Source organism: Schistocerca serialis, chromosome 1 (genome assembly GCF_023864345.2).
Source record: "Schistocerca serialis cubense isolate TAMUIC-IGC-003099 chromosome 1, iqSchSeri2.2, whole genome shotgun sequence".
NCBI lineage: Eukaryota > Metazoa > Arthropoda > Insecta > Orthoptera > Acrididae > Schistocerca > Schistocerca serialis.
Window position 1 is genome coordinate 680,482,797 of NC_064638.1, and position 12,733 is coordinate 680,495,529.

Genomic DNA, 12,733 nt, shown 5'->3' on the forward strand with positions numbered 1-12,733 from the left:
ACAACGTTAGTTGCTATCACTTTTCTTCGTATTCTTTTCAATGGCTCTCCTCTCGAACTGCAATTGTGGTTGAGTCTTTACCTATTCCAACCATGAAGCCCGCTACAAGTAAACAGATGATGATCGACGGTGGATACAACTTTCTACGCTCTTCGCTGCATATTGCTTTCCACTAATAATTGAAACTTCACTAATCCAAAATATTGTTGTGATGTTATGGATGCTACCTTTACAGTATATCACATAGAACACGTTTTGGAAACAATTGTAAAGTTCATTCTCTACTCGTAATGGTACAGACTGGCTCTGGTGTAATTGCATGAAATATATGCACAACTGCGTACGGACAACCATCAGCCCTATAATGGCATGACGAACACAGATTTCCTGCTTATCGTGAGCGGTCGCCTTACCATCAGGCTGCCCGAGCTCGCCCCACGGCCAGTCTCAAACTTCCACATGTCAATGATGTGTCTACAAACTGCACTCATACACCTGTTATGTGTATTCCGGGACAGGGGAGACAGTTTAACTGAAAGTCGCTCGCCCGGTGTCGGCTGATAGATATGATATCGCGGAGCAAGTGTTGTCGACATGGATGCATCGATCTGGAAACTTTTCGAGATTTTTGGTAACAACATTTCCCCTTTTATATATTGTTGTTGTTGTGGTCTTCAGTCCTGAGAATGGTTTGATGCAACTCGCCATGCTACTCTATCTTGTGCAAGCTTCTTCATCTCCCAGTACTTACTGCAACCCACATCCTTTTGAATCTGCTTAGTGTATTCATCTCTTGGTCTCCCTCTACAATTTTTACCCACCACGCTGCCCTCCAATACTAAATTTGTGGTCCCTTTATGCCTCAGAACATGTCCTACCAACCGGTCCCTTCTTCTTGTCAAGTTGTGCCACAAACTCCTCTTCTCCCCAATTCTATTCAATACCTCCTCATTAGTTATGTGATCTACCCATCTAATCTTCAGCATTCTTCTGTAGCACCACATTTCGAAAGCTTCTATTCTCTTCTTGTCCAAACTATTTATCGTCCATGTTTCACTTCCATACATTGCTACATTCCATATAAATACTTTCAGAAACGACTTCCTGACACTTAAATCTATACTCGACGTTAACAAATTTCTCTTCTTCAGAAACGCTTTCCTTGCCATTGCCAGCCTACATTTTATATCCTCTCTACTTCGACCACCATCAATTATTTTGCTCCCCAAATAGCAAAACTCGTTTACTACTTTAAGTGTCTCATTTCCTAATCTAATTCCCTCAGCATCATCCGACTTAATTCGACTACATCCCATTATCCTCGTTTTGCTTTTGTTGTAGTTCATCTTATATTCTCTTTCAAGACACTGTCCATTCCGTTCAACTGCTCTTCCAGGTCCTTTGTTGTCTCTGACAGAATTACAATGTCATCGGCGAACCTCAAAGTTTTTATTTCTTCTCCATGGATTTTAATACCTACTCCGAATTTTTCTTTTGTTTCCTTTACTGCCTGCTAAATATACAGATTGAATAACATGGGGGAGAGGCTACAACCCTGTCTCACTCCATTCCCAACCGCTGCTTCCCTTTCATGCCCCTCGACTCTTATAACTGCCATCTGGTTTCTGTACAAATTGTAAATAGCCTTTCGCTCCCTGTATTTTATCCCTGCCACGTTTAAAATTTGAAAGAGAGTATTCCAGTCAACATTGTCAAAAGCTTTCTCTAAGTCTACAAATGCTAGAAACGTAGGATTGCCTTTCCTTGATCTTTCTTCTAAGATAAGTCGTAGAGTCAGTATTGCCTCACGTGTTCCAACATTTCTACGGAATCCAAATTGATCTTCCCCGAGGTCGGCTTCTACCAGTTTTTTCATTCGTCTGTAAAGAATTCGCGTTAGTATTTTGCAGCTGTGACTTATTAAACTGACAGTTCGGTAATTTTCACATCTGTCAACACCTGCTTAAACTACGGAAACTTGGCATTACGTGCGCCGATTGGCCGCTGGATTTCCCTGTTGCCGGATGCTCTGGATAATTCATGACGAATGCTTTGCCTGCCGGAGATCGCGATGTATCCAAGTTGGTAGCGCGCCAGCCTTCCACTCTGGGGCCGAATCCCCTGGGATCCCGACACATCCATTGTAGTTTCATGATAAGACGTACCGGGAACAAAACCATCAACAGCTATTAGTTCGCTTACAGGAAGTCTTTTACAAATTGTGTCGGCTCTGAAATGGGCCTTTTTTGTAGCTAGGACACTGTTTACTTAAGCAGGTGCTCGAATTGGCGACCCTCTGACGAGGCACAGGATTGTGTAACGTCGACTGGTGTTTTGCCAAACTCTTTCAAAGATTCCTGGCATCGCCCTGGTGTGATTGGCGGCATGTTGAACGCAATCCATTAATTCCTCTCCGTTTCTAGATGGTTCGCGTCCGGGTGGGTGGACTAGAACCTTGAAGAATCCCCACTGGAAGAAGTCCGGTGGAGTGAGGTCTGGTGATCGCGGGGGCCATGTCCTATGAGTACTTCTGCCAATCTCCCGGCCGTCGACGAGTTCATTTAAATATCCGCGCACAGCACGACTGTTATGTGCGGGCGCCCCATAATGCTGCAACCACATGCGTAGCCGTATGTCCAGGGGAACATCTTCCAGCAGGCCGGGTAGAGTTTCTTGCAAAAAGTAAAGGTAATTTGTCCCGGTAAGTCGAGGAGGTAGGCGGGCCGGCCCAATCAGATGGTCACCCACAATGCCTACCCAAATGTTTAGCGAAAATCGTTCCTGGTGTCTGTGAAGATACGTGGTACGTGACGTGAGGATTTCCCCTTGTCCAGCAATGAACGTTTCGAGTGTTGTAAAGGTCGTCCCGATGGAACGTGCACTCGTCGGTAAATAACACTATGGCGGGGAAGTCCGGATCTCATGCAGCAGCACGTCGCAGAATCCAACGGCAAAACCCTAGCCTGTGTTCATAGTCCGCTACAGGATTTAGGTCTTGGACAGGGTGGAAACTAAACGGATGCTGGCCGTCATACCTAAAAACATCCCAAACTAACCGATGTGTGACCCCAATGTCGTGTCCAACCACTTGAGTACTTGTCGTAGGTGCTTCCTCGAAGTTCTTGAGAACAGTCTCTTCAAATGCAGCATCCCGTCGTGTTCGATGTCTTCCAGCATCACGATGATATCCTGCTAACGAGCCTGTTTCGCCAAGACGACGGTGAACTGCTGTAAACGTTTGCGCGTGTGGGTGGCGTCTTGCTGGGTAGCGTTCCTCATACAACCGTCGAGCTTCATGCGCATTACCATAGGCTAGCTCATAAACAAAAACCATATTTCGTCGTTCTTCAATCGAATACTGTGCCACCATGCTTACTGTATGACTAAATCGTAGGTGACGTGTGTGTGCTCCGAAGCGAGGCTTACGTGTGAATACATCTGACGTGAGGCGGATACAAACAGCAAGACCTATTCGACGCGTGTGCATATCACGTTGGGCCAGTGACAGGGCGAGGGACGATTGCATGTGTGAACCGACAACCATAGCGCTCCCGTCAACCGACGAACGGCAGTAGGGCAGTCCCACGGCCAATCGGAGAGCGTGTAACCGAGTTTCCGTAATTTAAAAATGGTGCGTTGTCGACCTACACAACATAAATAATTTTGGTTTCTACTGGCATCAGCTATCCAGGGTTAAAATTTCATGACACAGTTATATATATATATATATATATATATATATATATATATATATATATATATATATATATACTCCCCTGAATATTCTTTATTAATATATTGGGCTCGAGACAAAGGCGCATGGCGCACTGCAAAGGTGCCTGTTGAGAAAGAACTCGTTCTTGAGACCTTTCAACAGTCAAATTCGGACGAGAAGACGTCTGCGGAAAACCTTGGAGTCTGGAGGATGGAGGCGGAATATATATGATGTTTCTCCCATGCATATATAAATGGTGTTTCCGTAAGCGTGTAAAAACTTAACAGGACATAGAGGATGCTCCACTGAACAATTACCGGCAGGGAACCTGGGGTCGGAGAAGCCAACCTAAGGAAATAATAGGGATAAAATCACGTTACTGCGTACTTCTTTTATTTACATTAGTCAAGTGCAAATACCATTATTGACTGAATGAACATACCATTTGTATTGTATCGTAGAAAATGTGCTGAAACTGACGGCCATCAACCTCAATTCAAGCGTGACATTGGCGAACAAGATTCAGACACCCGTTGACAAATATCCCAGGTATGTTTCGATTCACGTCATAGGCAGCTATAATTCTGGTAACTAATTCCATCTTAGTATCCACTGGGGTCTCATACAAAAGTGATATTAGATATCCCCATAGGAAATAATCAAGGTGATTCAGGTCAGGTGATCTTCCAATTCAGCGACCAGGAAATACTGTGCCGGTACCGCTCCATCATGTTGTACTACACGTCTCTGAATGCCACTGTGTAATGAATGGGTCTGTCATAGCACGTTCTGTCATGGGACGATATAAATACGATACGACAGAGCCACCTTACGGACCAGGGAAGCAAACAAAACCTGCAGCATGACTTCCTGGTAATAAGGCTCGTCCACCTTGTTTCCTGGCAGGAAATAAAGAATGTACAAGTAAATAAACAGCATAGTACGTGTAAACGTGTGCATATGTTAGTTGTAAATAACCTTGAAAACAATAATGCTAGACAAAGCTGTAGACAAATTTACTTCTATATCTAATTATGCTGGCTTCTCCGACCCCAGGTTCCCTACCTCAAATTGTTCAGTGAAACATTGTCTATGTCCTGACACATTTTTGCACGCTCTTACGAAAACACTCTGATATTCCCTAATGAAAGTTCGGACGTAAATACACTACATATACTTTTAATATATGTAATATGTAAATAACTAGCGAACCCCGCAGTGCCTAGAATTGCTAAACATTTGTTGGATTTGGTCATACGTTTTAATCTCCTTCTCCTCCCCTCGGTCCATCTCCTCCCTCCCCCTCTCCATGTCCATTTCCCACTCCCCTCTCTTTGTCCATTTACTTCTCCCCCTCTCTCTGAACTTGAGTCTCTTTTGTTTTTATTGCAAATTCAGATTTCGCAGTAGGATTCTAATCATAAGTCAAAAATTGTACACAAAACAATGTAACGTTTTGTTTCCTTTCTCACAGTCGGTTTTCAGAGTAAAGGGAAAGTTGTATTTGTGGCTTATTGGCTTATGATTGGAATACTACTGCGAAATCTGAATTTGTAATAAAAATAAACTAGGTTCAATTTTAGAGAGAGGGGGAGGAATAAATGGACAAAGATAGGAGAGTAGAAAATTGACGTAGAGAGGGGGAAAGAGGAGATGGGCAGAGGAGGTGAGAAGGAGATTAAGACATATGACGAAATCCAGCACATGTTTAGCAATTGTGAGGCATTCTGGGGTTCGCTAGTACATTTATGTATTACACATATTAAAAACATATTTAGCCTATGTCTTCCGAACGTTTATTAGAGTAAAAATTTAAAGTTAATCGGTCAAGTACTTTGCGAGATTTTTGGTAACAATGTTTATATAGTAATATAGATAACCGTTCTATGTCGGCCATGTGTGTTGGTTTAGCTTTCCGATATTTTATATACGAAGGGAAGAACCATACTCAGTCATTGACTTGTTCGTGTTATTAGCCAAAACTTATTTACGATAATAATTTGCATGTTCCGATAACAGATTTGCATTCTTATCTACTGCCTAAAAGAATCCTGCTGTGGCTGATGACCGCGTAAGATGAAAAAGGTACCCAGGTAGCCAAGGTCCACACAACTTTATTGCTACAGAGAAATAATATTACAGCGTTAGCAACTGAAACAGCTTCCGGGTAAAGCAACAGAAGGCTCATCCTGATATACTGAATGTTGTCCCAAACACTATAACAGTTCTAGAAAAACCAAGCAGAGTACATGGTCGGCTACTACCGAGAATAACAGTTCTTGAACTACAGGCAAGTGTATTGTCGGTCACTATCGAGAATAACAGTTCTTGAACTACAAGCAAGTGTATTGTCGGTCACTACCGAGGATAACAGTTCTTGAACGACAAGCAATTATATTTTCCTGTCACTATCGAGAATAACAGTTCTTGAACTACAAGCAAGTATATTATTGGTCACTACCGAGAATAACAGTTCTTCAATCTACATGAAAGGACACTGTCGATCACTACTGAGAATAGCTGCTGTGGTCAGAGTCTGTATAAGCGGCACTGGATATCTCAGGGTCTACTGGTGAGCGATCCACTTTGACGACTAGACTGGCGGCTCTTCTGATGTTGACTCGAGACGTCGTCGCGGTCAAACTGGAATTCAGGAGGAGGAGATTAGTGTATAGCGCTCCGTCGACAATGAGGTCATTAGAGACGGAGCACAAGCTAGAAAACCGCACTCTGGTTGGCTGGAAGTGGGTTTGAAACGTCGTCCTCCCGAATGCGAGTCCAGGGTAACCACTGCGCTACCTCGTTCGGTACTGGAATTCACACTGGTTTGCGAGGTGCAGGGCGGTGTCTTGTAAGGGCCAGGAAATACAGGAAACAGCCTCGCGTCACGTGGCACGCGGCTGCGATCTAGTGACGGCTGTTTCCGGTGAATGTGGGGTCCTCAGTACTGCAGCAGCTGGGGCAGGCAAATTGAGTTGCGCCGACTTGCAGTGCCTTCATCGTGCGGCAACCTGCATGACTATGTCGTGTGGCGGGTGGCTGAATCATAAGGCATCAGACATATACCACATTCCTCTCGCCCTCGCCAGAATTGGCAGGGCCATCTCGTTGCTATGGCTTTGAAGGAGACAACATCCGAGGATATGGCACTCGTTTTCCCCATACAGGAGACGCCGGAGTCGTCCGGAAGGAGTGGACCTGAGAACAGGAGCGCCAATGAAGGCCGACAGAAGGGCCCGGAGGGGATGCCCCAAAGAAATGAAGCCGGCATTTTGCATGAGAGGGGAAGACCCTGGAGTATGTAATTGAGGACAATGATTAAAGACGTGTGTGATCCACAACAATTGCACAACGGCATAGTGTGGCCGCGAGACAAAGGCACATGACGCACTACAAAGGTGCCTGTTGTGAAGAACAATCCTCGTTTCTGAGACATTTAACAGTCACATTCGGAAGGGAAGACGTCCGGGGGAAACCGTGGAGTCTGGAGGATGGAGGCGTAATTCTGACAACAGGCAGGAAAGAAGATGTAAGGAAGAGCCGTGACCCGCGCGGGATTAGCCGAGCGGTATTGGGCGCTGCAGTCATGGACTGTGCGGCTGGTGCCGGCGGAGGTTCGAGTCCTCCCTCGGGGATGGGTGTGTGTGTTCGTCCTTAGGATAATTTAGGTTAAGTAGTGTGTAGGCTTAGGGACTGATGACCTTAGCAATTAAGTCCCATAAGATTTCACACACATTTGAACATTTTTGAAGAGCCGTGGTCTGATAGGACAAGGAGCAGGCAGCAGAGGCGACAGGACAGAGAGATGCTGCCACTGGATCGATTAGGTGCTGGCAGTCAGGAGGCTGCAGCTGACAGCACAAGAAACACGAGGGAGACGCCAACGGTGGATGGATGCAAGCAAGCCACCAGTGTGCTGGTCCATGCTGAGCGGGCTTGTGGTGAGTGGACTTTGCCAGTGGCGTGAGGCCAGCGGCTTGCGAATCTGCGATGTGCGGCCTTGATACTGGAACCTGAGGAAGTACCCGGACTGGTAGCCAGAGTGCCGGCTTCGCCGTGACAAGTCACGGCAGGCGCTCGGTGTGGGGGCTGTAAGGCGTTCAGAGACGTGTCGGAGAACCTGGCCAGGAGTACGACGACAAGGCGCTGGCAGCCGATGGGGGACAGGCGCTCGAATCAACAGTGGCCACCGGGATGCGAGGTTGCTGATCGGCCAAGCCAAGCAAGAAATGCAAGAGATGAAATGGTGAAGCCAGGTCCAGAGTGTGGGAGATGAGCCTGGAGAGCCTCTGACACCTCGTCGACAGCGTTGGAAGGAGTTCGGAGCAGTGAGTCGCCCCTGGAAGGAAGGAGGGCCATGGTTTCTGGCAGAAGGCACAAGCGGCACTGGGCGTGGCCAGCTGGATATCTGCCGCCAGACAAGAGCGAGGAGCAGACCTGGAAGAAAGAGAGAGATGCAAGTCCAACGTCAAGAAAGGAGAACCAGGTCGCTGAAGGCGGTGAGAGCAGACGTGGCCAGGCCTTGCGGTGAAACGTCAAAGACCGTAGTATAGGAGGTGCAGGGAAGTTCTTGAGACCGCTAGATGGGCGTGAGGAAGACTGTCCGAGGACGGCGACCAGTTGGGTGCAGCGTTGGGCAAGTTCCCACTGAGAGCGGAACGCCTGTCGGAGAAGAAAGTGAGGACGTGAGACACGCGATATTTACAGTATCAAGGGAGCAGGTTCAAATGGCTCTGAGCACTATGGGACTTAACTTCTAAGGTTATCGGTCCCATAGAACTTAGAACTACTTAAACCTAACTAACCTAAGGACATCGCACACATCCATGCCCGAGGCAGGATTCGAATCTGCGACCGTAGCGGTCGCGTGATTCCCGACTGTAGCGCCTAGAACCGCACGGCCACCCTGGCCGGCAAGGGAGGAGAGGTGGGAAAGGAATGAGGACACTGAAGGCAGGTGTGAAAACTTGGCGACGGGTGGAATGAAGGGAGATACAACAGGAGTTGACAGTTGTGTGGTGTGTGGTCGTAAGGCACCAATCGTCATCACTGCCTTCTGCAACGCCAAGACTTTATAATTTTCTCTTTGACGTCTTAACATTTTTTTCTTTTTAACAAACAAATCTACTGCATACAGCGACAGAGTAAGTGAAAAACATAGCTGATTTTTTGTTTTTCATTACGATTACTGATAGGATTGTGACAGTAGACAGTCTAAGTATTTTCTTCATGTATAGAATATTATCAACCTAGTTATCTTCTAATACGTGCTGAAGCATTTCTTTGAGTTTTATGGTAGACTAATAAGCTGCCAAATGATCGTTTTCTTGGTTCCTGTGATTATAGTGTTTTTTTTAATCGTCTGTTGGTATGTGTATTGTTCTAACAAGTTTTGGACGCCATAACAAAGTATATTAGGCGTTTCAAAATTCCTATTACTGGTCTCAAGGGGCTGTAGAGGGTACTTGCTAAATAAGGTTTTGGTAAGGAATCCATGCCTGGACATGTACCGTTTGCATATAACGTTAATTTAAAGATGGGATGAATTTGAAATCTCCTGCTTCACGATACGCACACAAAGTGAGTAGAGGGCGCCATCCTTAGTCCCTTTTGTAATAATGACATCACATACCAGTTTCATCCGGCTAAAACAACGGGTGCAAGAAACTGGTACTTTCGCAAATAGGAGGGTTGCTCCATGGTCACGGCACACACGACATTGAAGAGGACGTCGTTCATCACATGGAAGGCAACCCGACGACGAGTACTGGAAACATTGCCTACGCCGTGTGGTCCTGTAGAGCACGGAGCTCTGAGCTCATTGTCTCCGCTCTGTGTTTACAACCAAACGTTACATTTCCAGGAATACGTTTCGTATCAAAGCTTTATCTACTAAATCCCCTTTACAAACCCTACAGGCCTGCAATAGGAATTGTAAAACACCTAGTATATGGTGAATCAGAACTCCACCAACCAAATTTTGGAGGCTATACGGATATATTTTGTGATTATCATGGTATAAGGGAACCCGTGGTCTCTGGTGTCTAGTTACAGAGTAAATGCATTTCGTTTGCTTACCCTTATTTTTCCTTGTATCTGTACGCACTGAAAATAGTTGTATAACAGCGGAAATGCCCAGACTAAATGCATTTCGTTTGCTTACCCTCATTTTTCCTTGTACCTGTACGCACTGAAAATAGCTGTATAACAGCGGAAACGTTATGGGCTTAGTGTATTGTGTGGATACAATCTTATTCCATTAACCAAACAGTACTTGCTGTTGACGACAGTAATGCCACTTTATTTACGCCTTCAAGGTTGCCTTCAGCAATGTTAGGTTCTGTCTGGGATTCGTTTATCCGACAGTACTGGTTAACACTGACGCACAGCAGTATGGATAACGAAGAATTGGCTTATATGTACCTCGTGTGTGGGTTCTCTGAGTGCACTGGAAGAGCGGCACAACGACGTTATGCTGAAATGTTCTCTCAGCGATCGTAACCACATTACGGTATTTCTGGTCCTGCAACTTTTGCAACCGTCAAATTTTGCACTGTTGTGCAGATATCTGTGTAATACAAAGGTAGATAGTGGTAAGGAATCAAAAATTGTGAAATTACTCTGTAACATGCCACTGGGGAGTGCGGGTCGCTTGTACCAAAATACTCAGGAAGTAGCCCCGACGAAATGGTGACGGGGGATTTCGGGTGCGCCACAAGAGGCGTGATGCGTGCGGTTGCAGACGCTGCAGGTGGAGGTGGGCTTCATCGCGGTGCTGTCGGTGGGCGTGGCGCTGGCGCTGGCGGTGCCGCTGACGGCGCTCGGCCTCACGTGCTGCCGCCTGCTGGAGGCGCGCGCAGACGCGGGCCGCGACCTCGAGCCGTCCGCCTGCCGCCGGCGCTCGCTGCTCTGCGGCCTCTGGACCGTGCTGCTGCTCATGGCGTACGTACCACCGCTCTCTCCATTAGCAGTGCTCTGCACGGGCACCTAAAGTTTCAGATGACGCCTCGAAAAAGTTGTTCTGCGACCACGAATATTTGGTTTACTCCTTCTCCGCATACTGGCACATTTTCCCCAATGATGGTTACCTTGCCGGAAACCTTGTATGTAGAAGTCTGCCATTCGGATGCTCAGGAAAAATTCCTCCTCGAAAATAACCGCGTCATCGTCCTTCAGTTGCCTGTCACGCATAGGGTTCCTCTCAGGAAATAGCAAGAATTCACTGCTTACCATGTCGGGAGAACACAAACGCTTAGCCAAAACTTGATAGCCCAAGAAAGTAGCATTTGTGACCGTCACCCGTGCAGAATGGGACGGGGTGTTATTGTGGAGGACAGACACATCCAGACAGGTTCCCACCATTCTTCGTCTTGAAAGAAACCCGTAACCACGTCAGGAGAGATCGGTAACAGTAAAGTACCTTGGAATAATCTTGGTGAACACCTAAACTGGAAAGAACAAACAGTCACAGCTTGCCGGAAATCGCTCTCCTCCCTACATGCAATCCAAAAATTTAGAAAAATATTTCCAACCCATGTTAAACAAAAATTAGTCCAAACACTAGTCTTGCCTAATCTTTACTACTGTGATGTAGTTCAACACGGCACAAATAGTGAAAATTCGAGATGCCTCGAGCTAGTGATGAATGCTTGCGTTAGATACGTGTGCAATATACGGTTGTATGATCATATCAGTCCTTCATACTCCCAGCTAGGTTGGACACGCCCACATAGGGCCCGCTAACTCCACACGATGTGCTTACTTCATCAATTTCTTAGTCACTGGTGCCCCCAATACTTATCTTCTCACATTAAACACCTATCATCATTCCACAACCGCAATACCAGATCGGATACGTCTAGCATCTTGCTGTACCTTTACATAACATAGAATCTTTCTCCGTGCCATTCTCCATCTCAGCCATACGGCTATGTAACGCGCTTCCCTGTGATCTGCGTCTTATCCAGAACCACTAAACATTCAAGAGGGAACTCAAAACTTACATATTAGGGACGGTATAGCCACCATTGATGTGCCCCTCTCATCTTTTCCTTTCTCCTCTCCATCATAGCTTCGAATTTTACCATTCTATTTCTCTTCCTCTAACCTAGCTACCTCTTCTATATCTCTTTCACCCCATTCTATCGTCTTATGTCTCTGCTCGATGTGAATAACTCACAAGCTGGAAGAACATAACGAGAAAATTCCCAACTAGCAATAGGACTGACATTCATAAAAGAAAAATATGTTTACTTTCATATACATAGTTATTATTATTATTCATTGTTATAATTATTTTTTGATTGTTATAATTATCCTTGTACTACTGTTATAATCTCTATTTCTTTTTCTTAACATTAATACTGTATAACATATGGTATGTCCATAATGTTCTGTACAAACTGAAATTCGTTCAATCTGAGTATGCCTGGTTAGGTGTAAGAGAGGGCCTTAAGGCCCTAATCTTGCCAGGTAAAATAAATGCATAAATAAATAATATGCTCCTGCGACGATTTACCTCTTAGCGCATGATCTGTTAACACAGAATCGTGGCAGGTCCAAGACACACACTGCATCGCCTTACCTAACGATGGCTGCGCCCTGGCCTTGGCCAGTAGTGCTAAATCCGAATGTTTCAACTACTTTCTTTTCTCCGTTGTCTCTGGTCACGCTGATACACCTGGCACTTATCCGTGATTATTAGGTGGGTAAATAAGTCATCTGTATGGGGCTGACAGAGCTTCAGTACTTCCGTTGCTGCTTCGGTTTGACTGGCATTTTAAAAGGGTGTAAAGAGTAGCGGAAACCATTGGGCGGAAACATTTGTCATGTCCAAAATGTCTCGCAAGATGTTCAAAACAGATTGAACACTGATTTGCACTTTTTCCACCACTGTCCCGATTGTGATACGCCGGACTTCGAGCAACACGCCTCCCCCCCCACCCCACCCCCCCACCCACCCCACATCTTTTGCAGTTTCCGTTTATCACATATATGTGGTCTTTTACTTAATTCTTC

General features: G+C 45.7%; 1 protein-coding gene across 1 annotated transcript in view; it reads left to right on the plus strand.

Annotated features, from left to right (window-relative positions):
* Window positions 1–12,733, plus strand: part of LOC126424197 (filaggrin) — a 147,806-nt gene that overhangs the window by 39,153 nt on the left and 95,920 nt on the right. Inside the window, exon 3 of the mRNA XM_050087255.1 lies at window positions 10,458–10,657. Coding sequence (XP_049943212.1) covers window positions 10,458–10,657 — 200 coding nt within the window. The remainder of the gene's footprint in view (window positions 1–10,457; window positions 10,658–12,733) is intronic.